General features: G+C 38.4%; 1 protein-coding gene across 2 annotated transcripts in view; it reads right to left on the reverse strand.

The window, feature by feature from the left end:
* Window positions 1–25,921, reverse strand: part of EPSTI1 (epithelial stromal interaction 1) — a 128,070-nt gene that overhangs the window by 30,256 nt on the left and 71,893 nt on the right. Inside the window, exons 8-9 of one of the 2 annotated variants that reach the window (XM_023551256.2) lie at window positions 17,554–17,586; window positions 14,295–14,378 (exon numbers count right to left, since the gene is read on the reverse strand). In XM_023551256.2, the coding sequence (XP_023407024.2) occupies window positions 14,295–14,378; window positions 17,554–17,586 (117 nt within the window). The remainder of the gene's footprint in view (window positions 1–14,294; window positions 14,379–17,553; window positions 17,587–25,921) is intronic. The other variant, XM_023551257.2, reaches the window with a different exon arrangement.

Genomic DNA, 25,921 nt, shown 5'->3' on the forward strand with positions numbered 1-25,921 from the left:
AGAGAGGGTAGGAAGGAAGAAAGAAGGAAGGAGGGAATGAAGGAGGGAGGGAGAGAGGGAGGGAGGAAGGCAGAGAGGAAGGAAAACAGAAAAGAAAAAAGAAAACTCTCCAGAGAGAGATTATGTATAAAGGATGTGAAATTCAGGCTGGATATTAAAATACGATGAAGCAAATCTTCAAAATTTCAGGGGAAAATGATTTTGAAATCTCATCTGAGCAAATTAGCATTTAAACTGAAGGCAAATTAAAAAGTTGGGATACAAGGGTTCAGAATACCTACTACCCCACAGACCTTCTTTAAAAGAATTATTCCAGCAAAATATAATAATCAGTCCAAGAAAGCTGTAGAATAAAAGAAACCATTAGGACGGTTTTATAGATTGAATTGTGCTCCCCAAAAATATGCGTCAACTTGGCTAGGCCATGATTCCCAGTATTGTGTGGTTGTCCATCACTTTGTGATGTGATGTGATTATCCTATGTGTTGTAAACCCTAACCTCCATGATGTTAATGAGAAAGGATTAGAGGCAGTTATGTTAATGAGGCAGGACTCAATTTACAGGATTAGGTTGTATCTTGAGTCAATCTCTTTTGAGATATAAAAGAGAGAAGAGACCAGAGAACAGAGGGACCTCACACTGCCAAGAAAGAACACTAGAAGTGGAGCCATCCTTTCGAACCAGTGTCCCTGAACTGAGAAGCTCCTAGACCAGGGGAAGATTGATGACAAGCACTTTCCCCCAGAAACGAGAAAGAGAGAGAGAGAGAGAGAGAGAGAGAGAAGGCCTTTCTCTAGAGCTAGTGCCTTAAATTCTAGCCTCCTGAACTATGAAAGAATAAACTTCTGTTTGTTAAAGCCGGTAACTTGTGGTATTTCTGTTATACCAGCATTAACTACCTAAGACAGATGGGCAAAAGAAAAAGTTATAATAAGTCTAAGTAATTTGGGTGTATAATATAAAACTTATACATACACCCCAAAGCACATAAACAGTAAAATAGAATGCTAAGGAGGAGGGGCCAAGATGGCAGCACAGACAGAGGCTTCTGGTGAGCCCTCTAACAAAAAAGACCTGAAACAACAAGTGAAACGAGAATATTTATGACAAGCTAGGAGCCCTGAGCTTCAAACGCAAAATTAGAAAATGAACCGAGCAGCAGGCAGAGGAAGAAATGGTTAGGAAGCAGAGAGGAGTTACCGGACCTAAATCACTGGGAACTCTCAGGCACCATTCCCAGGAGTGGCGATGGCATGCTGATACTAGCTTTCGGCCACAGTTTCCTCAGGGAGAAGCAGCCAGTCACACAGCCTACTCAAACCTCCAGAACCAGAGAAGAACCGCACTCCTGGCAAAAGCTAAGTACTTGATTATATTTTGCCGTGCCCCCTGTACCCAAGCTGACTTCAGCAGCTGCTCATTTCCCTGGGCCTGAGACAGGACCTGTTGAGTGCCTAGAGCCATTCTCCTGGCCTTGGAGAAGGAATAAATTCGCAACTGCGGGAAAAGATAATTTGCCAGCTTCACTAGCTGAGGGAGCTCAGGACAGAAGCAGCTCCTGTTCAGGCATAAATGGTCCGTGGACTTTGAATATCTTTCCCTCTTGCATGGCTCTGTGTGGGCCTATTTCAGGAGAATAGGCCTTTGTAGGCAGACAACAACTGTTTCAGCTGCGCGGTGGAGAGATAGGTGTTTGATCTTTGACACCGCTTTGGCTATTAAGCAGCATCCTCACCTGCCCACATCAGGGCCCTAAGGACTGGTGGCACCACTCAGGTTACTCAGCCACTTGTGACAGGGCTCCAAGGATAACTGGTACCCCCCAGTCCTTACAACCAAAACATTTGGTGCCCACGGTCTGTCTGCAGAACCCACCCACCTGTACATTCTAGGGAACCAGGACACGCTTTCCTTAGAGACACTGGGGTGATGATTCTCAGCCCCCGCCTTGTTCAGAGTGTGACCCCCTGCTGCAATCAGATACCAGTACCTACACCAATCACCCCTGCCCCTCTAAGACCGTAGAACAGAGCCTGTGCCACACACTTGATGATCAGCTACCTGGATACCTGAGCCGAATTCATACAAGAAAAGTGAATGGACTCCTAGATTGATATACATGATAACAGCTCTAGCCATCTGGGGACAGGACATCAGAGCTCCAAAGGTGAAAATACTCAAGCTAGCTCAATCAAGCAACCCATCTGGGCACATAAAAACAAAACAAAGCAAGAAGCTACAATACAGTAAGCAAACATAAAATAATATAATAACTTATAGATGGCTCAGAGACAACAGTCAATAACAGGTCACATAAAGAGACAAACCATGATCACCTCAACAAACTCTCAAAACTAAGAATCCAGGGATCTTCTGAATGAAAATGCCTTCCTGGAATTACCAGATGCAGAATACAAAAGATTAACATACAGAACCCTTCAAGACATCAGGAAGGAAATCAAGCAATGTGCAGAACAAGCCAAGAAACACACAGATAAAGCAGTTGAAGAAACTAAAAAGCTGATTCAGGAACATAATGAAAAATTAAATAAGCTGGAAAAATCCATAGACAGACAGCAATCAGAAATTCAGAAGATTAACAATAAAATTACAGAATTAGACAACTCAATAGAAATTCAGAGGAGCAGAATTGAGCAAGTGGAAGGCAAACTTTCTAAACTTGAAGATAAAGCACTTGGCATCAATATATTTGAAGAAAAATCAGATAAAAGAATTAAAAAAAATGAAGAAACCTTAAGAATCATGTGGGACTCTATCAAGAGAAATAAGCTACGAGTGACTGGAGTACCAGAACAGGGAGAGATAACAAAAAGTACACAGAGAATTGCTGAAGACTTGTTGGCAGAAAACTTCCCTGATATTGTGAAAGATGCTCATCGAACTCCACGTGAGGTAGATGTTAAAAGAAAGTCACCAAGGCCTATTATAATCAAACCTGCCAAAACCAAAGATAAAGAGAGCATTTTAAAAGCAGCTAGGGATAAATGAAAAGTCACCTACAAAGAAGAGGCAATAAGAATACGTTCCGACTACTCAGCAGAAACCATGCAGGCAAGAAGGCAATGGGATGACTTATATAAAGCGTTAATGGAAAAAAATTGCCAGGCAAGAATCATATATCCAGCAAAACTGTCTCTCAGATATGAAGGTGAAATTAGGACATTTCCAGATAAACAGAAGTTTAGGGAATTCATTAAAAAAAAAACCCAAAACTACAAGAAATATTAAAGGGAGTTCTTTGGTAAGAAAATCAATAATATCAGGTATCAACCCAAGACTAGGACACTGGAAAGAGAAATCAGATGTCAACCCAGACAGGGAAATCAAAAAAATAAATCAAGATGAAAAAATGCTCAAAACAGAAAAACAGTGATGCTATTATGTAAAAGAAGACAACATTAAAACAATAAAGAGGGACTAAGAAATGTAGTCATAGATCCTTCATATGGAGAGGGACACAAGGCGATGCAAAGAAATAAAACAGGTTTAAATTTAGAAAATTAGGGGTAAATAATAAGGTAACCACAAAGGAGACAAACTATCCTACACATCAAAAAAAAAAAAAAAAAAAAAAACTCAGCAGAAACAAAATCAACAATGAATATGGAAAAAGACAATATATAAAGATAAACCACTCAGCACAAAAAATTAAGTGGGAAAAAGAAAACTGTCAACAACACACAAAAAAAGACATCGAAGTGATAGCACTAAATTCATACCTATCCATAATTAGCCTGAATGTAAATGGACTAAATACACCAATAAAGAGATAGAGAGTGGCAGAGTGGATTAAAAAACATGATCCGACTATATGCTGCCTACACACCTTAGACTTAGAGACACAAACAAACTAAAATTCAAAGGAAGGAAAAAAATATACCAAGCAAACAACAATCAAAAAATAGCAGGAGTGGCAATATTAATTTCTGACAAAATAGACTTTAAAGTTAAATCCATCATACAGGATAAGGAAGGACACTATGTAATGATTAAATGGACAATATCCAAGAAGACATAACCATATTAAATATCTATACACCCAATGACAGGGCTGCAAGATACATAAAACAAACTCTAACAGCATTGAAAAGTGAGACAGACAGCTCCACAATAATAGTAGGAGACTTCAACACACCACTTTTGGTGAAGGATAGGACATCCAGAAAGAAGCTCAATAAAGACACAGAATATCTAAATGCCACAATCAACCAACTTGACCTCATAGACATATACAGAACACTCCACCCAAAGCAACCAAGTATACTTTCTTTTCTAGTGCACATGGAACATTCTCTAGAATAGACCACATATTAGATCATAAAGCAAGCCTTAGCAAAATCCAAAACATCAAAATATTACAAAGCATCTTCTCTGACCATAAGGGCATAAAAGTAGACATCAATAACAGAAAAAGCAAGGAAAAGAAATCACACTTGGGAACTGAACAATACCCTGCTCAAAAAAGACTAGATTATAGAAGACATTAAGGATGAGATAAAGAAAATCACAGAATCCAATGAGAACGAAAACACTTCCTATCAGAACATTTGGGACACAGTGAAAGCAGTCCTCGAAGGTCAATTTATATCAATAAATGCACACATACAGAAAGAAGAAAGGGCCAAAACCAAAGAATTATCCCTACAGCTTGAACAAATAGAAAGAGAGCAACAAAAGAAACCCTCAGGCACCACACGAAAGTAAATAATAAAAACTAGAGCAGAATTAAATGAAATAGAAAACAGAAAAACAATTGAAAGAATTAACAAGACCAAAAGCTGGTTCTTTGAAAAAATTAACAAAACTGATAAACCACTCGCCAAACTGACAAAAGAAAAACAAAAGAGGAAGCAAATAACCTGAATAAGAAATGAGAAGGGCGATATTACAACAAACACAACTGAAATTAAAAGAATCATATCAGACTACTATAAAAAATTGTACTCTAACAAATTTGAAAACCTAGAAGAAAGAGATGATTTCCTAGAAACACACTACCTACCTAAACTAACAGAAACAGGGTAGAACAACTAAATAGACCCATGACAAAGAAGAGATTGATAAGGTAATCAAAAACTCCCAACAACAACAACGAAAAAAAAAACCCCATCCCTCACAGCTTCACTGCAGAGTTTTACCAAACATTCAGAGAAGAGTTAACACCACTACTACTAAAGGTATTTCAGAGCACAGAAAAGGACAGAATACTCCCAAACTCATTCTATGAAGCCACCATATCCCTGATACCAAAACCAGGTAAAGATACCACAAAAAAAGAAAATTACAAACCTATACCCTCTTGAACGTAGATGCAAAAATCCTCAACAAAATTCTAGCCAATAGAATTCAACAACATATCAAAAAAATCATTCACCATGACCAAGTGGGATTTATATTTTTATGCAGGGATGGTTCAACATTAGAAAAACAATTAATGTAATCCATTATATAAATAAAATGAAAGAACCACATGATTTTATCAATTGCTACAGATTTTTTTTTTTTTCCACAGAAGAGGCATTTGACAAAATTCAATGCCGATTCATGATAAAAACTCTCAGAAAAATAGGAATAGAAGGAAAATTCCTCAACATAAGAAAGGGCATTTATACAATTCCAAGAGCCAACATCATCTTAAATGGAGAGAGTCTGGAAGCATTCCCACTGAGAACTGGAACCAGACAAGGATGCCCTTTATCACCACTCTTATTCAACATTGTGCTAGAGGTCCTAGCCAGAGCAATTAGGCTACATAAAGAAACAAAGTCCATCCAGAATGGGGAGGAAGAAGTAAAACTATCTCTATTTGCACATGACATGATCTTATACACAGAAAACCCTAAGGAATGCTGAAGAAAACAACTGAAACTAATAGAAGAGTTCAGCAGAGTGTTGGGTACAAGATAAACATACAAAAATCGGTTTGATTCCTCTACACCAACAAAAACAACATCAAAGAGAAAATCACCAAATCAATACCATACAGTAGTCCCCAAGAAGATAAAATAAAAAAAAAAAGAAGAAGATGATAAAATACTCAGGAAAAAATCTTACCAGAGGTGTAAAAGACTTACAGAAAGAAAACTACAAAAAACTTTTGTAAGAAACCAAAAAGACCTACGTAGGTGGAGAAACATACCTTGCTCATGGATAGGAAAACTTAACATTGTAAAAATGTCTATTGTACCAAAAATGATCTATAGATTTAATGCAATTCTGATCCAAATTCCAATGACGTTCTTTAATGAGATGGGGAAACAAATCACCAACTTCGTATGGAAGGGAAAGAGGCCAGATAAGTAAAGCATTACTGAAAAAAAAGAACAGAGTGGGAGGCCTTCCTCTACCTGATTTTAGAACCTATCATACCGCCACAGTAGTCAAAACAGCCTGGTACTGGTACAACAACAGATACATAGACACAGTGGAACAGAATCGAAAATCCAGACATAAATCCATCCATGTATGAGAAGTTACTATTGTACAAAGGCCCCAAATCAGTTAAATGGGGAAAAGGAAGTCTTTTCAACAAATGGTGCTGGCATAAATGGTTATCCATCTGCAAAAAAATGAAACAAGACCCATACCCCATACCATACACAAAAATGAACTCAAAATGGATCAAAGACTAAATATAAAATCTAAAACGATAAAGATCATGAAAGAAAAAATAGGGACAATGTTAGGAGCCCTAATACATGCCATAAACAGTATACAAAACATTACTAACAATGCAGAAGAAAAACTAGATAACTGGGAGCTCCTAAAAATCAAACACCTATGCTCATCCAAAGACTTCACCAAAAGAGTAAAAAGATTACCCACAGACTGGGAAAAAGTTTTCAGCTATGACATTTACAATCAGTGCCTGATCTCTAAAATCTACATGAGACTGCAAAAACTCAACTACAAAAAGACAAATAACCCAATTAAAAAATGGGCAAAAGATATGAACAGACACCTCACTAACGAAGACATTCAGGTAGCTAACAGACACATGAGGAAATGTTCACAATCATTAGCCATTAGAGAAATGCAAATCAAACTACAATGAGATTCCATCTCACTCCAAGACCGGCATTAATCCAAAAAAAAAAAAACACAAAATAATAAATATTGGAGAGGTTGTGGAGAGACTGGAAGACTTATACACTGCTGGTAGGAATGTAAAATGGTGCAACCACTTTGGAAATCGATTTGGCACTTCCTTAAAAAGCTAGAGATAGAACTACCATACGATCCAGCAATCGCACTCCTTGGAACATATCTTAGAGAAATAAGAGTCTTTACATGAACAGATATATGCACACCCATGTTCATTACAGCACTGTTTCCAATAGCAAAAAGATGGAAGCAACCAAGGTGCCCATCAACGGATGAATGGATAAATAAATTATGGTATATTTACACAATGGAATACTATGCATTGATAAAGAACAGTGATGAATCTGTGAAACATTTCATAACATGGAGGAGTCTGGAAGGCATTATGCTGAGTGAAATTAGTCAGCTGCAAAAGGACAAATATTGTATAAGACCACTATTAGAAGAACTCGAGAAATAGTTTAAACAGAGAAGAAAATATTCGTTGATGGCTAATAAAGGTGGGAGGGAGGGAAAGGGGTATTCACTAATTAGATGGTAGATAAGAACTACTTTAGGTGAAGGGAAAGGCAACACACAATACAGGAGAGGTCAATACAACTGGACTAAACCAAAAGCAAAGAAGTTTCCTGAATAAACTGAACGCTTCGAAGGCCAGCTTAGCATGAGCATGGGTTTGGGGACCATGGTTTCAGGGTATATCTAAGTCAATTAGCATAATAAAATCTATTAAGAAAACATTCTGCATCCCACTTTGGAGAGTGGCCTCTGGGGTCTTAAACGCTGGCAAGAGGCCATCTAAGATGCATCAATTGGTCTCTACCCACCTGGAGCAAAGGAGAATGAAGAACACCAAGGACACAAGGTAATTATGACCCCGAGAGACAGAAAGGGCCACATAAGCCAGAGACTACATCAGCCTGAAACCAGCTTTCCAATACAGTAGGTATTGACCCCTTGAACTAGATGGTACCCAGCTACAACTGATAACTGTCCTGACAGGGAACACAACAGAGAACCCCTGAGGGAGCAGGAGAGCAGCGGCATCCAGACCCCAAATTCTCATAAAAAGACCAGACTTAATGGTCTGACTGAGGCTAGAAGGACCCCGGTGGTCATGGCCCCCAGACCTCTTGTTAGCCTAGGACAGGAACCATTCCCAAAGCCAACTCTTTGTACAGGGATTGGACTGGACAATGGGATAGAGAAAGTTACTGGTAAAGAATAAGCTTCTTGGATCAAGTAGACACTTGAGAATGTGTTGGCATCTCCCACCTGGAGCGTAGATGAGAGGGCAGAGGGGGGGCAGAAGTTGACAGAATGGACATGAAAAGAGAGAGCGGAGGGAAGGAGCAGGCTGTCTCGTTAGGGAGAGAGCAATTAGGAGTATATAGCAAGGTGTATATAAATTTTTGTTTATGAGAGGTTGACTTGATTTGTAAACTTTCATTTAAAGCACAATAAAATTTTTTTTAAAAATAGAATGCTATTTGTCTTGCTTCAGTTATCCACCACTCTAAAGAAAATCAAACCCGTTGCTGTTGACTCAATTCTGACTCATACCAACCGTACAGTACAGAGTAGAACCACCCCACAGAGTTTCCAAGGAACACCTGGTGGATTCGAACTGCTGGCCTTTTGGTTAGCAGCCATAGTTTTTCTAGATTGGTGCTATCCAATAGAACCTTCTTCAATGATGAAAATGTTCTATATTTGTGCTGTCCAATAAAGTAGCTATTGAGCACTTGATATATGGCTAGCATGACTGAAGAAATACATTTTTATATTTTTTATTTTAATTAATTTAAATCTAAATAGCCACATGTAGCTAGTGGCTACCATATTGGACAGCAAAACTCTAGATGTTCAAAGAAAATTTAAGTTTACGTAAGTGTTAAGAAATTTTATGGTAACCACTAGAATACTCAAAATAGAACAGTAGGTAAATGGACCAGAGAAATCCAATCGAAGAATCAGAAATGTAAAGAAAACATAATTCATAAAAAGTAATATATATAGCAAGAAGACATACAGACACATTAGTTGTAACTATAAATGAGAACATATTAAATCTACCTATTAAAAGAGACTATGAAACTGGGTAAAAGAAATATCAGCCATTTTTGTCACTAGTAATCTTTTTTTTTTTTTAATCTGCTTTAAATCAAATTACATACTGAAGTTAAAATTAAGTAATGGGAAAAAAAAAAAAAAACTGCCACATAAAGAAAATATAAGTATCAGACAAAAAAAAAAATTAGGCTGAATTTTATTAAATGGGAAGAGTAATATATTTCATATTGATAAACATCTGTACTAAAAGGCAGACTTCCTGTTAATCTCATTGGCTGGAACTACATCACATATCTATGGCTGAACCAATACCAATCAGGTGCAATGGAACTCCCATGAACAGTTAGACTATTTGAGATGGAATCCCTGGGGCTGGGAGTGGTGTCTTCTCCCCCTGAAACACAAAGCCATGTAAAGTAGAAGCATACCTGAAGAAATATTAGGGTTTTAAAAGAGAGAAATGGATTTTGGGTAGGTGTGATGGTTAATTTTATGTGTCACCTTGGCTAGACTATGATTTCCAGTTGTTTGGCTAAAAATTAATCTAGTTGCTGTTCCATAATATATGTTATATAATGTAATTTATTTCATAATGTAATGTAATTAATCAATCAGTTGACAAGGGAGTTTCCCTAGGGTGTGTTCTACCTCCAAATTATAAATAGGTATTTTGGCAGAACTTTATGGTATACTCTTCCTATACATAACCGGTTCTGTTACTCTAGAGAACCCTAAGTTAGTAGTCAATCAACAGCATTTGATATACCACCCTGAAGTTATCAGCACAACAAACCCAGTTCACTTCCTTTGTAGCATTAATCACTACAAAATAAAAAGTGCAACATTATATTTCATTGTCTCTTTTTAATTATCTATGTCTACCATTAGAATGTAAACTTCAGGAGGACAGAGACCTTGTCTATTCTGCTCTTAATTGCATCTCCAGTACCTTGTACCATGTACATACAGTACATAACAGGCACTGACTATGTGTTTGCTGATAGAATGAACAAATGAAGTAGCAAATGAATAAATGCTGGTAGATTATACTCTGAGATAGAACTAGCAGAACAATAAAGAAAAGCCAAAAAAGGAAAGCTTTAAAGTGGTGTTTACGAGTGCTATAGAGTTATAGGGAGATATGGATTGCAAACCAATACTGAACTGAATGTCCAGAGGGGATACTGCCTTTAGAGAGCAGCTTCAGTAAGATTATTTGTGAAAATAAGCCAGGTCATAAGGAATTAAGGGTGAAGTGTAACAAAGTGGTTACAGTAAGATTGCTCTTGTCTCTCCAGGTTTTTGTTGTTGCTGTTGTTTTTTAATATGGTAGAAGCAGGAAAGGTGATATCTCTTAAGGATAGCAGAATCAAACAATGGGTCAGATTGTTTCTTTTAGAATGGCAAGAGTGAACGTATGTGTTGACAGAAACAGGAAGTAGCCAATGGAGGATATATTGAAAGCATAAGAACACAATGAATTATAAATAAATTTCTAGGAGAAGCAAGAGGCAACTGAATCAAATGCGAAAATATTTACAGGTTAACTTTGCTAAGGAAGAACCTACTGTCTTCAGAGACCAAAGGAATGGAAGAATGTGAAAGTCAGAGACACACAGACCGAAATAAATGTGCCATCACCAAAATATAACCTAGATTACCTAAGAATTACTCCATTGCTTTGGCTAATGCCTACCACAGAGTAGGTATTCAGTAAAGACATGCTGAATGAATGGAATAAAAAGGTACAAATAGATGCAAAAGAAATAGATTAAAATGTGTTATTTTCTGCATCTTCCTACCATAAACATGATCCCTACCATTTTTTTAAGGCAAATCAATAGATTTTATAAGCAATGACAGACCCTACAAAACAGGGAATACTTTCTGTGGACATTTCCCAACAACAACAAGATTGAACAAAAATGGGGATGCAAAAATAAGGTAGATTTTTGTGTTGTTTTGTGCCCTTCAGTAGATTCCAAATTATAGCGACCTCACAGGACAGAATAAACCTACCCCACAGGGTTTCCTATGTTATAATCTTTACGGAAGCAGGTCACCAGGTCTTTGCTCCCTCAGAGTGGTTGGTGGGTTCCAATTGCACATCTTTTACTTAGCAGCCAAGCGATTAACCATTGAGCCACCAGGCCTCCAGTAAAGTAGACGAGAAAGGTAAGTATCTTTATATTTTTTACTGTTATTGAAGACCCTCAGGATGGAATTATCTATACACCAAAGCTATTCATTTTACTGTAAGGCTATATAGTAAGTAAAGAAAAATAAGTAGAAGGTTATATAATAAAAAATATGTTCGATCAATAAGCAGAAAATATGTATGTGTCAATATTTGTGTAACTCCAGAAGAAAAACAAGATTTATTAAGAAATAAAAAGATTAATTTTCACTGTTTAAAATAACTGCTCAACCTGAAAATTAAATCCCAGATCTGATTTTCTAATCTGTTGAGTATTTTTCTTTGTAAAATATTCTGCTTTTCATGCTTTTCATGTTCCAAATATGTACACAAAACTATAAAACACTATTTAAGATTCACTTCACAACAGTTCTCCTCGGTATCTAAACTTTTAGGACTTGATATTAATTAAAAGCTCATAGAAACAGATTAACTTTCATGCCACTTAACAGTCATTATTGAAAATACAACATAAGTATATGCCAGATTTATCTTCTACTTGCTAATTACTAAACTCTTACTATAATGTTATTGATTTAACTGTGGAATTCAATATAAAGCCTTTATCAAAACAAAAAGATATTTACTTCTGAAAAATCACCAGATGATAAAAATGTTGAGTGGTTTTGCCACTGTTTACACCGTAGCTTAATAAATACATTTACACCTCATTATCTCTTTCAATGATTTAAAGATTACCTACACTGCAAAAAAATTGCCCACTTACACACTCGTTTATATTGTATGCTGGGTGAAATTATGATCCAGGAAGGGGTTGACCACTATTAGGGGAAAGGTAGCACTAAAAGGGTCAAATTATACCAACAATTAGTATATATAAACCCAAAACCAAACCTACTGCTGTGGAGTCGATTCCGACTCATAGTGACCCTATAGGACAGAGTAGAACTGCCCCGTAGAGTTTCCAAGGAGCACCTGGTAGATTCCAATTGCTGACTTTTGGGTTAGCAGCCATAGCTCTTAACCACTACACCACCCGTGTTTCCATTATTATATACAGTCCATTTCAAAAGTGGTTTTTACAATAATTACTCAATAAACCTTGTTGGGGCAAAGACATAAAAAAATAAATTAAACCAAATCGAGGAAAATCAGAATGGGAATTAGAATTCCAGTTAACTGTATAATCAAAGAAATAGATTTGAAAGGCGTTCTGGAAGAAGTATTGACAGGGTTTATCAACCACCAATACGGCAAGAGGAAAAGTTGGAAAAAAAAAAAAAAATGATGAAAAGATCTTGCCTCCAACTAGCTGAATAATTTACTTGGCGTATTTAAAGGATCTGGAATGAAGCGGCACACTTGAGCTAACCACTGGTCATCCTCACCATTCTCATCTCGTGCCCAGTCAATTCCGACCCTGTCTGAGTATGGCCATCAAGTCCCAACACTGAATGCTTCAGTTACCATACCAGAAATCCAGGACTCTAATGAGGATTACCCTTTAAGTGCTTTTCTTAGGAGGCTCAGCATTCATTGCACTGATTTCTGCTGCTCAAAGCATTTGGAATGTCTCACATATGTGTACGCATGTGTAGTATATTTTTATACATGTTTTATTATGTGTATATAACTATTTTAGGTGAATATGTAAGCCAGTCTCATAACTATGTATACATACTTTGATTGTTATATACTATATTCTTTGGAATTTATTTGCCATTTCATATACCTCTGGTCTAAATATGGTGATGGCGTCGGTTGAGTTTTGTTTTGCAGATCAGAAGTCCACATGTGCTCTCTCATCTTTCCATGGACAATTAGCACCTACTATAAGAAGACGGGGGAACCCTGGTAGCATAGTGGTTAAGAGCTACAGCTGTTAACCAGAAGGTCAGCGGTTCGAAACTACCAGGCACCCCATGGAAACTGTATGGGGCAGTTCTACTCTGTCCTACAGGGTCGCTATGAGTCAGAATTGACTTGACGGCAACGGGTTTGGTTTTTTGGTTTTATAGAAGACAGGGAAACCCTGGTGGTGTAGTGGTTAAGTGCTACAGAGGCTAACCAAAAGGTCAGCAGTTCAAATCCACCAGGCGCTCCATGGAAACTCTATGGGGCAGTTCTACCCTGTCCTATAGGGTCGCTATGATTCGGAATCAATTCGACGGCAACAGGTTTGGTTTTTTTATAGAAGACACACTATATGGCTCTATGAAGCTAACACCATAAGCATTCTGGCCAGAAGGAGCCACCACTATACCTTCAAAACACACCCAAAACTCACCTTTTATTTTCAATGCCTGTATTGTTTTCCCAGAATTTTATGTATCCAAATAGTTCTGCCCATAAACCATCCAAAATTATCTAGTACCACTATATAAACACAATGGAATATTACTCAGCCATAAAGAAGAATGAAGTCCTGATACATGCTATGACATGGATGAACCTTGAAAACTTTATGCTGAGTGAAAGAAGTCAGTCGCAAAAGGATAAATACTGTACGATTCCATTTACATGAAATATCTATGATAGGCAAACGTATAGAGACCAAGGTAGATTAGTGGTTACTGGGGTAATAGGGAAGGGGAAAGCAGGACTCATTTCTTAGGGGACACTGTGTTTCTGTTAAAAAGGTGATAGGAAAATTTGGAAATGGTTAATGGTGAGGATTACACAACATGATGAACATAATTCATGTCACTGAATTGGACATCTAAAAAACGTTGAATGACAAATATTTTGTTATATATATTTGCTGTTATTGGTGTTAGTTGCCATCGAAATGGCTCCAACTCATGGTGACCTTGTGTATAACAGAACAAAATATTGCCCAGTCCATTTATATTTTGACCACCAAAAAAAAAAAAAAAAAAACATTATCTAGTACCACAAGCAAATAGTTAGCAATGATTAGTACAGCCTTGTGAATACCTTCTGGTGTTGTTCATCCTTCATTTTTTGCAATTTTTTGTTTTCTTCTTCCTTCAGAGAATCTTTATAACTCCAGCTTCTGGCCTGTAATAGTATAGGGGAAAAAAAAAAGTCATAGGCAAAGGTTTCACCACAATACAGCAACCTGTCTACTGTGAGACTGGTGCTAATAACTCAGCCTCCGTACTGAGCGTGTAGTGCTTGCTGACTGACTTACGTCCATGTCTGAAGAGGTCCCTTGGGACATGTAAAAAGATGACTAGCGTAAGCACAATCATACAGCACATTGTAAAGCAATGATTTAAATTTCAGTTTAATTAAGCTTTTCAAATATCTCGTCAGAGACAGTCAACATAGCTTATCCTTTCTAGGGAGGAGAGCTGGAAACAGAGAAAAGTTTCGTATGCCTTTCAAGAATCTTGACTAGCTGCTCAGTCAGGGTCGGAGATAAGCAACAGTGACATTGACTGTAGAAGCACTGACATGTCTACTGTTTACTAATGGTGTCTTATTAACAGCTTGTCAACTGGTGATGCCATGTAATTCCAATTTCTTTCTAAGTCTCTGCATTCCTAATCTGTACCTGAACCTTATTTCTATTTCTGAAGAAGAAGAAGAAGAAGAAAAAAAAACCCTGTTCAGAAGCACCAAAACCGGCTGCTGTTGAGTAGACTTCAGCTCATGGCGACCCCATGTGTGTCAGAGTACAGCAGTGTTCCACAGGGCTTTCAATGGCTGATTTTGGGGAAGTAGACTGCCAGGCCTTTCTTCTGAGGCACCTCTAGGTGGACTTGAAGCTCCAACCTTTTAGTTAGCAGCTGAGTGCATTAACTGCTTGCACCACATAGGAGCACAGGAGCCATCATTTCTGGCTGTATTAGGACTTCGAGGGAAGCCTTAGAAGGTCCAGCACATGTGAAGGATGTCCTTCAGTCCCTCTGACCTACCATATCAGGGGCCTACATACTGGCATAGTGACAGTGTACCCTGAAATTTCTAGGATTTTAAGCATTCCGTATATTCATTTGTTACAAACTTTCCCTACCCTTACATTGATTTATAGCCCCAGCTTCTCTAAGGCAGAGGCCAGCCTGACAGGCTAATGCTTAGGAGATTCCATAGATCTCATAAAATTACTAGCAGCACCATGCCAGCAGGCCGCATGCTATTTCAGGCCTAGTTCTTTGTTTTTAATTGTACTTTAGATGAAGGCTTACAGAACAAACTAATTTCACATTAAACAGTTAGTACACATATTGTTTTATGACATTGGTTAACAACCCCACGCATGACATGTCAAAACTCTCCCTTCTCAACCTTGGGTTCCCTATTACCAGCTTTCCTATTCTCTCCCGCCTTCCAGTCCTTGCCCCTGTGCTGGTGTGCCCCTTTAGTCTTGTTTTGTTTTATGGGCCTGTCTATTCTTTGGCTGAAGGGTAAACCTCAGGAGTGACTTCATTACTGAGCTGAAAGGGTGTCTGTGGGCCATACTCTCAGGGCTTCTCCAATCTCCGTCAGGCCGGCAAGTCTGGTCTTTCTTTTTGAGTTAGAATTTTGTTCTACATTTTTCTCCAGCTCTGTCTGGGACACTCTATCGTGATCCCTGTCAGAGCAGTCAGTGGTGGTAGCTGGGTACCATCTAGTTGTACTGGACTCAGTCTCAGGCCTAGTTCTCTGAACTAATAATCCACAAAAGAGTATGCAGGCTTGTTCCATCTCTTCTTTTACTATTACTTTTTCTCAAGCACTTCTGAATTCATTCCCTCCTTTCTATCGCTATTAACAACCATCTCAAATAATAAGAGCCAATTTCCAGAAAGTAGAAAGGGCTTTTCAGAATTTTATCATCTACAACATTACTAATTAGAATAGTGGAGCTCCAGATGTGTCCAGAAAGCCCCCCATATCCCAATCCTACTAAATTAGACAAGTAGGAAAACATCCTACATACATACAGGACTTTTTTTTTTTTTTTAATCTATACCCTAAACACAAGAGACTGTGGTAAGACCAAGAAAAGGTAAAGGGACTCTCTGATGGTCCCTTCTTTTTATACTAGAGAAGGACAGTCTTCATCACAAATATTCCACATAAGATCCCAGAAGAAAGGAAGAATGGGGACAGCTAGCTTCTATTTGAGAGATCAAAAAGTGAAGTGAAATATTTAGTTAAAGCAAATATGATGTCTTAAGTGTAGAACCTAAATGCTATTTAAATACCTTTCTTTTAAAAACCCTTTCAGGACCGGCAGTATATATAGCTACCACTTACTTTTTATACCTCTGGGGTTCATTGGGAAGCTGCTGTCCCACTGACAGTACATGCTGCTAGCAGGCAGGAGCCCTATGTAACAGTTTGAAATGGAAAAAACAGGTGTGTTGCAAATTACTATTTTCACAGGCTATTGTGTGAGGTGGTCCTGAATCATTGAATTTTTGGTAGGAAAAACATGAATTTTGAAAATTTTTATTTGGTACACATATGTATCTCTGGACTTGGGGGGTAGAATTTGTGTTCACAACGGGTACACATATGTACCTCTTGACTCTGAGGGTACAGTTTGTGGAATGAGACATAAAACAAAAACCATATTACTTATCAAAAATTTAGACACACCCAATGATTCAGCATGCCCTCCACTACTGAAAACACATAGTATCAACAAAAAATTAAAAAGAAAAAATAACTGGTTCACAAAAGGGTTAAATGCACCACTTTGTTGTTCTTTTATCAGAATATGGGTCCTAGTTTTCAACTAAAAAAAAAAAAAAATGGTTATTGGACACATAAGGTGCCATAAAAACAGCCACAGATACTGGGAAGTGGTGGTTTAAAAGTCACATGGCTATGGACCAGATAAGCCTTGAAAGCATAATGCCAAGTGAAGTCTGTCAGACACAAAAGGACGAATACTGTATGATCACATTTATATGAAATAGCTAGACTAGGAAAATGTACAGAGGCCAAAGTTTATTAGGGGTTAACAGGGGCAGGTGGGAGGAAGAAGGAAAGGAAGACTCACTGCTAAGGGGACACTGAGCCTCTGTTAAGGGTGATGGAGAACTCTGGGAATGGGTAAGAGTGATGGCTGATCAGCATGATGGGCATACTTAATGTCACTGAACTGTATAGAGGAAGAGTGTGGAGGTGGAAAATGTTTTGTTACATATAAACTAAAACCACAATTTTTTTTAAAAAGTCACAGGGCACCTTAACTACGAAGAGTTCAAAGTTAACTGCCATCCTAATGCTTGCTTACCCAGCAGTTATCCTTAGACAAGACAGGAAGTTTCTGTTAAAAAAAAGTAATAGGGAAAAGAAAACTTTTTATCACTATTTTTCTTAGCTACTAATCTTGTAAATTTCTAAGTCACTACAGTCATATAACTTTTCTATCATTAAATATTAACTGAACACTAATTCTAAATTTTCTTGTCATTCAACTACTAAAAACTCACTTTTATTCATCTTCTCCCAAAAGTTATAGTCATAATGAATTCATTCAATAAAAAATACTTAAGCCTTCTATGTGCACACACTGTATTAAGACATGATCCCAAACCTCAAGTGCTTATCACCTAGTGTGGAAGTCAGACAAGAAGATTAGCAAGTACTGGACAGCACCATAGTTTTGTGACTGAGGAAGACCAAAAGAAGGACATTTGATTAAACTGAGAGGATCAAGGATACCTTGCCAAAGTGGGTGACACTAAGTGGTGTTTAAAAGAGTAAGAATCAGGCTAAGCAGGGGAAAGGGCATTGTGTGAACAGAAGGAAGCATAAATGGCATTAAGTTCTAATTTGAAGACGGTGGAGTAAAGATGTGTCTGCTCCATTTGTCTCTCAAAAAGTACCCTAAACAAAAAAGAAACCCAAATCCTATCTTCTATATTTAAGAGATATCTGTATTCTCAGACCAAATATATGAAGACAAAGTGGATTAAGACATGGTAAATGACATAAATAGAACAAGGTCAACCTGAGACTTTCTAGGGAGGGGACAGAAGACACACATGAGATGCAAGCCAATAATCTCTAAAGGGTAATGTGAAGGCCTACCAATGAAGGCATGAGGTATTACACCAGGTATTGAGAAGACAGATGGATGGTTTTTATTTTGTTTTTTTCTAGTTGCCACTGAATTGATTCCAACTCATGATCTGTGTCAGAGTAGAACTGTGCTCCCTAAGGTTTGCAACTGCTGATTTTTCAGAAGTAGATGACCAGGCAGTGCTGTCACTAGGGGGGTATAAGAGGAGAGGACCACACTGGGTGACAGTCAGAGGGGGTGACACCAAAATGACTGTCTATAAAGATATCCCTGAAGTTAGTTATAATGACAAAAACATTTTTCATAATCCCAGCTTACATGGATCAATACACCTACAAGGCTAAAACTATGCCAATTTACTTTTTGAACCTTCTAATGTGCTCTGGGAAACCCTGTTGGTGTACTGGTTAAGTGCTATAGCTGCTAACCAAAAGGTCGGCAGTTCAAATCCACCAGGCACTCCTTGGAAACTCTATGGGGCAGTTCTACTCTGTCCTATAGGGCCGCTACGAGTCGGAATCGACTCGATGGCAAAAGGGAAAAAAAAAATGTGTTCTGGTCAGAGCTGTCATTATTACCCAATTACCACTATGGTTCAAATCACATGGTTTCATTTGCACGTGCTATGAGCATGCACTATTGTTTTCATTGCTGCTGGTGTTTTTTATATTCACTGATTTTGTCAAATTTTCTGGTGTTTTAGCTACAATATTGTAGTAATTCATATTTGTGAACCTATATCAATAACATTTTTGAGAATGAAGTAGTAATTGAAGGAAAAGAAGTCACATACAGCAATTACAATTTACAAGTAATGTTGGTACAAAAAACATTACTATGGGTTCTGTATGGTCTGGTAGAGGAGGAGGTCCATGGTGGGGCTGGGGAGTGACACCATGAGTTACCACACTGGGTGACACCTACCCTAATGATACCACTGTTGCCAGGTATTTCTTCCAAGGCACCTAGCAGTCAAATGTGTTAACCGTTTATACCACCCAGAGATGGCACAGATAGACAATAAAACCAAAAAACCAAACTCACTGCAGTCAAGTCAGTTCTGACTCATTACAATCTTATAGGACAGAGAAGAACTGCTCCATAGGGTTTCCATAGAGCAGCTGGTAGATCTGAACTGCTAACCTTTTGGTTAGCAGCTGTAGCTCTTAACCACTGTGCCACCAGGGCTGCAGACAAATAGACGATAACCTGTTGCTGTTGAGTCAATTTCAACTTATAACGACCCTACAGGACAGAATAGAACTGCCCCATAGGGTTTCCAAGGAGCACCTGGTGGATTTGAACTGCTGACCCTTTGATTAGTAGCTGTAGCTCTTAAGAAGGTGAAAATAAAGGAAAATTAGGAAGGTGAAAATAAAGGAATTGTTAGAAAGTCTCAACAGAAGCCATTGTTTCTATACCCACCCACAAAGCCATGAAAATTTCTAGGTAATCTAGATCAGGTGGGGCCCCTGGTACAGAAGGCAGCAGTGGGAAAGCACCAGGCAGAGAACGAAGGACTGTCTAAAATTTTGAATACTGAGCAAGGAGCCTCCAAGTCCCCCTTTGAATTGTCTTCTTCTCCCTGCACTGATTCCTTGGGATCTCTGAGGTAATAGTTCATCCATGAAACAGGAACAGGCTGCTATTTTTAAAAAGTAAGAAAGAAAAAAATGGAGTTCATAGAAACTGAAAATATAATTCCCTCCTTACCCAAACCAACAAACAAAAAAACAATGTAAGATTTAGAAGATAAAGTCAAGAAAATATTCTAGAAAGTTTTTTTAAAAAAAAAAAAGTAGTCAAAATTAAATTTAATTACAACCAGTTGCTGCCAAGTCACCTTGGACTCAACTGCAGCCTCATGTGTGTCGAAGTACAAGTGTGCTCCACAGGGTTTTCAATGGTTCATTTTTCAGAAGTAGATCTCTAGGACTTTCTTCAAAAGCACATTTGAGTGGACTTGAACCTGCAACCTTTCAGTTAGCAGCCAAGTGTGTTAACCACTTGCACCACCCAGGGGTTCCAAACATAAATTAGAAAAGAAGAAAAAAAAATTTTTAAGACAAGTTAGAAGATAAATCCAGAAGGTCAAGGATCTGACTAATAGGAATTCCATAAAGAGAAAATGAAGTGTAATAAATCAAAGAAATAACACAAGAAAATCTTCCAGAACTAGAGATGCATTCCAGATTGAGGATGAATAAAAAGGACCTTGCTAAGGTAGCGATGAAATTTCAGAATACCAGAAAATAAGAGAAGGTATTAAAATGTTTCCAGGTAGGAAATGAGGAAAGCCCTGTATAAAGACTGAGGTTCAAATGGCCTTGGATTTCTCAGGAACTAATACTCGAGGTTCAAAGAATAATGCCTTCAAAATTCTGAAGGAAAACTATTACAAACGGGGTTTCTAAGACAACTTCCCAGTAAAACTGCAAAAGTATAAGTGCTCAATAAAGATAGTTTTAGACATGCCAGGACCCAAACATGTGTACTTCCCTTGTGTCTTCTCTGGGAAAATTACTAAATAATATGCTCCAGCAAAACAAAGAAATAAAATGAGGAAATAGAAGAAATGAGATCCAGAAAACAGAGGACTCAAGATAAAAGGCAATGGGAGCAATTCCCACGGTGACATTAAACAGTGATGCTCACCCTTGCCTGCAGGTAAGAATCACCTGGGGAGCTTTTAAAAACTCTGGTGCCCAGGCCACAATACATCAGGATCTCTGGAGGTGTGACCCAGGCACCAGTAATTTTTAAAGCTCCCCAGGTGATTCCCATTTGCAAGTTGAGAACCGCTGAGTCAAAGGAAAGTCCCGGAACAACAGCTGTGTAGCAAGCCTAAGAGCAACCAGTCCAGGTTAAAGCAAGAGGTAAGAGAGACCTGGGAGGGGTATTTCAGGGGGAAAAAACGGAATTGATAAGTTACCTGATGGCGTAAGATGGAAAATTATGTGGAAATTTGCATCAAGGCATTTTATAGAACAGTCACAAAGTTAGGTGAAGGAAGTCAAATGTCCAAAGGAAACTAAACCAATGCAAAAAGCAAAAGTTTTTAAAAGTTATAAAGAAAAAAGGAAATGTAATCAGAGTATGCTAACGGGCTTGGCAGCGAAGAAAAAAAATTTTTTACACAGCCATAATACAGGAAAGCCTGAAAATAAATAAAAACAAAATAATTGTATTAGGAGATGGGGGGGGGTAGAGAAGTTTAAGTCTACTGAAAACCCTATTTACCATAATAGTAAATTAATCAATGAGGTCTAAAATTGATTAATCAAGAGATAGCAATATACACATAATAGATGTGTGGAGCCAAATAACAAGAGAAACAGCTGGGGGAGTGTGAGAGACTGAATAAAGGCCCCCAAAGATGTCCACGTTCTAATCCCGGAACCCGTAAGTATGTTACGTTACATGGAAAGAGGGCCTTTGCAGATGTGATCCAACGAAGGATCTGGACATGAGGAGATTATCCTGGATTGTCCAGGTGTAGCCTACATGATCACAACCATCCTTATCAGAAGGCAATCAGGTAACATGAAGACAGAAATAGAGACAGGAGTAATACAGCCATAAGCCAGGGAACCAAGGAAGGCCAGCTGCCTCCAGAACCTAGAAGAGGCAAAGAACAGGTTGTCCCCTGGAGCCTCCAGAACAAACCAGCCTTGGTGACACCATGGTATTAGCCCCTTAAGACTCATTGTTGACCTCTCAGCCCCAGGACTGTCAGAGAACAAATTAGTGTTGTTTTAAGCCACTAAATATATGGTAATTTGCTACGGCAGCAGCAGGAAACTAATACAAGAGGCTTAAAGTATTGGGGTGGGAGTGGGATTGAAGGCTCCAAGGGACACATGCCTTTAAGTATCATTTGACTTTTGAAGAATGACCATGTTACACATGATTAAAAACTGAAACAGCTAAGCAGTCAGTGAAATGCAAATGGGAGGCTATGGTTAGAGAGAGGAGTGAGCAATAGTGCAATGACCCAAAAACACTAATGTGCAACGTGCACACAAGTCTCCCATGGATATTTTAATATGAAGGTTCTAATTCTGGAGGTCTGGGGCGGGCCTCAGAGTCTTCTACATTTCTATAAGCTCCCAAGTGAGGCCCATGATGCTGGTCCTTACAGTAGCCAAGGCCAGTCTTCAGGCTCTAGGGGACTGTCGAGAGATGATGCTAGAAAGATAGACAGTGGCAGAGACGAGAAAGAGTTTTATGCTGACGCTAAAGCATTTTGACTTTATCCTTGAAGCTATAGGGAGCCACTGAGTGATTTTAGGCAGTGGAACAACAGGATCAGATTTTTAAAAAATATTATTCTCAGGCAGGGTAAGTCATTTCTTAGAGGACACTGAGCTTCTGTTAAGGATGATGGAAAAACTTGGAAACGGATAATGGCAATAGGTGAGCGACATGTTGAACATAATCAATGTCACTGAATTGTACACGTGAAGAATGCTGAAATGCCAAATGTTTTGTTGCATGTATATTTACCACAATTATATATATATAATTACACATAAATTACATATACATATAAAGGAACCCTGGGCTTGCAGCGATTAAGTACTCGGCTGCTAATCGGAAGGTTGGCAGTTCAAACCCACCAGCTGTGCTCCACAGGAAAAAGGTGTGGCAGTCTGCTTCAGTGAAGATCACAGCCTTGGAAACCCTATGGACCAGTTCTACTCTATGTCTGTAGGGTTTCTATGAGTTGCAATTAACTTGATGGCAATGCATATATACATATACAGATACACATATACATATTTAGTTGTTGTTGTTGTTAGGTGCCATCAAGTCAGTTCCGACACACAGTACCTTAATGTACAACAGAATGAAACACTGCCCAGTCCTGCACCATCCTCACAATCGTTGCTGTTTGAGCCCATTGTTGCAGCCACTGTATCAATCCATCTCATTGAGGGCCTTTCTCTTTCTCACTGACCCTCTACTTTACCAAGCATGATGTCCTTCTCCAGGGACAGGTCTGTCCTGATAACACATTCAAAGTAAGTGAGACAGTCTTGCCATCCTTGCTTCTAAGGGGCATTCTGGCTGTACTTCTTCCAAGACAGATTTGCCTGTTTTTCTGGCATTCCATAGTATATTCAATATTCTCTGCCAACTCCGTAATTTAAATGGATCTATTCTTCTTGTGTCTTCCTTACTCATTGTCCAGATTTTGCATGCACATGAGGCAACTGAAAATACCATGGCTTGGGTCAGGCGCACCTTAGTCCTCAAAGTGACATCTTTGCTTTTTGACACTTTAAAGAGGTCTTTTGCAGCAGATTTGCCCAATGCAATATGTTGTTTGATTTCTTGACTCCTGCTTCCATGGGTGTTGATTGTGGATTCAAGTAAAATGAAATCCTTGACAACTTCAATCTTTTCTCCATTTATCATAATGTTGTTAATCAGTGCACCTGTGGGAACTTTTTTGTTTTCTTTATGTTGAAATGTAATCCATACTGAAGGCTGTAGTCTTTGATCTTCATCAGTAAGTGCTTCAAGTCCTGTTTGCTTTCTGAAGCAAGGTTGTGTCATCTGCATATTGTAGGTTGTTAATGAGTCTTCCTCCAATCCTAATGCTGTGTTCTTCTTTATGTAGTCCACCTTCTAGGATTATTTCCTCAGTATACAGATTGAATAAGTATGGTGAAAAGATACAACTCTGGCACACATTTTTCTTGGTTTTAAACAACACAGTAAGTATCCCCTTGTTTTGTTCAAACAACTGCCTCTTGGTCTATGTAAGAGGTTCCTTATGAGCACAAATAAATGTTCTGGAATTCCCATCCTTTGCAATGTTATCCACAATTTGTTATGATCTACATAGTTGAATACCTTTGGATAGACAATAAAACACAGGTAAACATCTTTCTGGTATTCTCTGCTTTCAGCCATGATCCATCTGACATTAGCATATTCTCTTCTGAATCTGGCTTTAATTTCTGGAGTTTCTTGTCAATGTACTGCTGTAACCATTTTTTAATTACCTTCAGCAAAATTTTACTTCCATGTGATATTAACAATATTGTTTGATAATATGTGCATTCCATCTGATCACTCTTCTTTGGAATGGGCACAAATATGAGTCTTTTTCAGTTGGTTGACCAGGTAGCTGTATTCTAAGTTTCTTGGCATAGATGAGTGAGCACTTCCAGCACTGCATCTGCTTGTGGAAACATCTCCATTGGTAGTCTGTCAATTCCTGAAGCCTTGTTTTTCATGAATGCCTTCAGTACAGCTTGGACTTTTTCCTTCAATACCATCAGTTCTTGATCGTATGCTACCTCCTGAAATGGCTGAACATCGGCCAGTTCTTCTTGGTACTGTGACTATGTGTATTCCTTCCATCTTCTTTAATGGCTTCCTGTTGGTATTTGAAATACTGGTGGCATAGCTTCCTGCATCACAGCAACATGGAAGCCACCACAGTACTACAAACTGACAGATAAATTGTGGCATATATTTATGCATATACACATACACACGCATATAAAAAACCTAACCCCATTACCATCAAGTCAATTCTGACTCATAGCAACCCTATAGGACAGAGTAGAACTGCCCCACTGGGTTTCCAAGGCTGTAATCTTTACTGAAGCAGACCGGCACTTCTTTCTACCTTGGAGCAGCTGGTGGGTTTGAACTACTGACTTTCTGGTTAGCAGCTGAGTGCTTAACCACTAGGACTTCTTACATATGCATACACACATACACACATACATAAAATTGTTGGTAGATGGCAGCTTTAGCAAGGCAGGGATAGGCAAGCCAGAGGCTCGAAACCATTTAGTATGGGACTGAAAATATTTAATGATAATGACTGAGAAGGGGATGGTGATGCTGTTACTTCCTCCTACACCCACCCACACACATACACACACACACACACACACACATATATTTCTGTAGAAAGAACAATATCCATCCTGTGTAGATAAACACTATAAGTACTTTTTGTCTGAACTCTTTTTGCATAACACTTAAAAGAATTTTCTCATTGTGTTTTTGATGGACATCCAGTATTTATTAAATCTCCATCTGCCCATGGCTGAGCCACATTAAATAAGAAAGCTGCAAGAAGACCGATTTTCTTGGCAAAATTGCATTAGGTAGTAAAATTTTTTTAATTTTTAAAATTATAAAACCTAAACCCTTGTAGAGCTCATCACACCCCATAAAGACGGTATCGTACAATGGTCATGTCCCACCCATATACCCGAGCTAAGGCAAACTGCAGAAACACTGGTGGCATAGTGGCTAAGCAGGGCCTTCTTTCAGCAGAGATGCAACATACTTCACAAAAGGGTAGTCTACATATTTGATTTTACTAAAGCCATAGAAATGGTTCCACAGAGGATTCTCTGAGGAGTTCCATGCATGTGAATTAGACAGAATAAGAATAGTTAACATGGATAAAAAGTCAGTTAAAGGTATTGCACACCAACAAATTATTAAGTTTGGTGTCAGAATGGGAGCAGCTAGTGCGTGCGGCTCATAGGGAAGCATCCTGGGCCCAATCCTGCCCCATATAGTCTATTAATAGCTCTGA

The sequence above is a fragment of the Loxodonta africana genome, chromosome 17, assembly GCF_030014295.1.
Source record: "Loxodonta africana isolate mLoxAfr1 chromosome 17, mLoxAfr1.hap2, whole genome shotgun sequence".
NCBI lineage: Eukaryota > Metazoa > Chordata > Mammalia > Proboscidea > Elephantidae > Loxodonta > Loxodonta africana.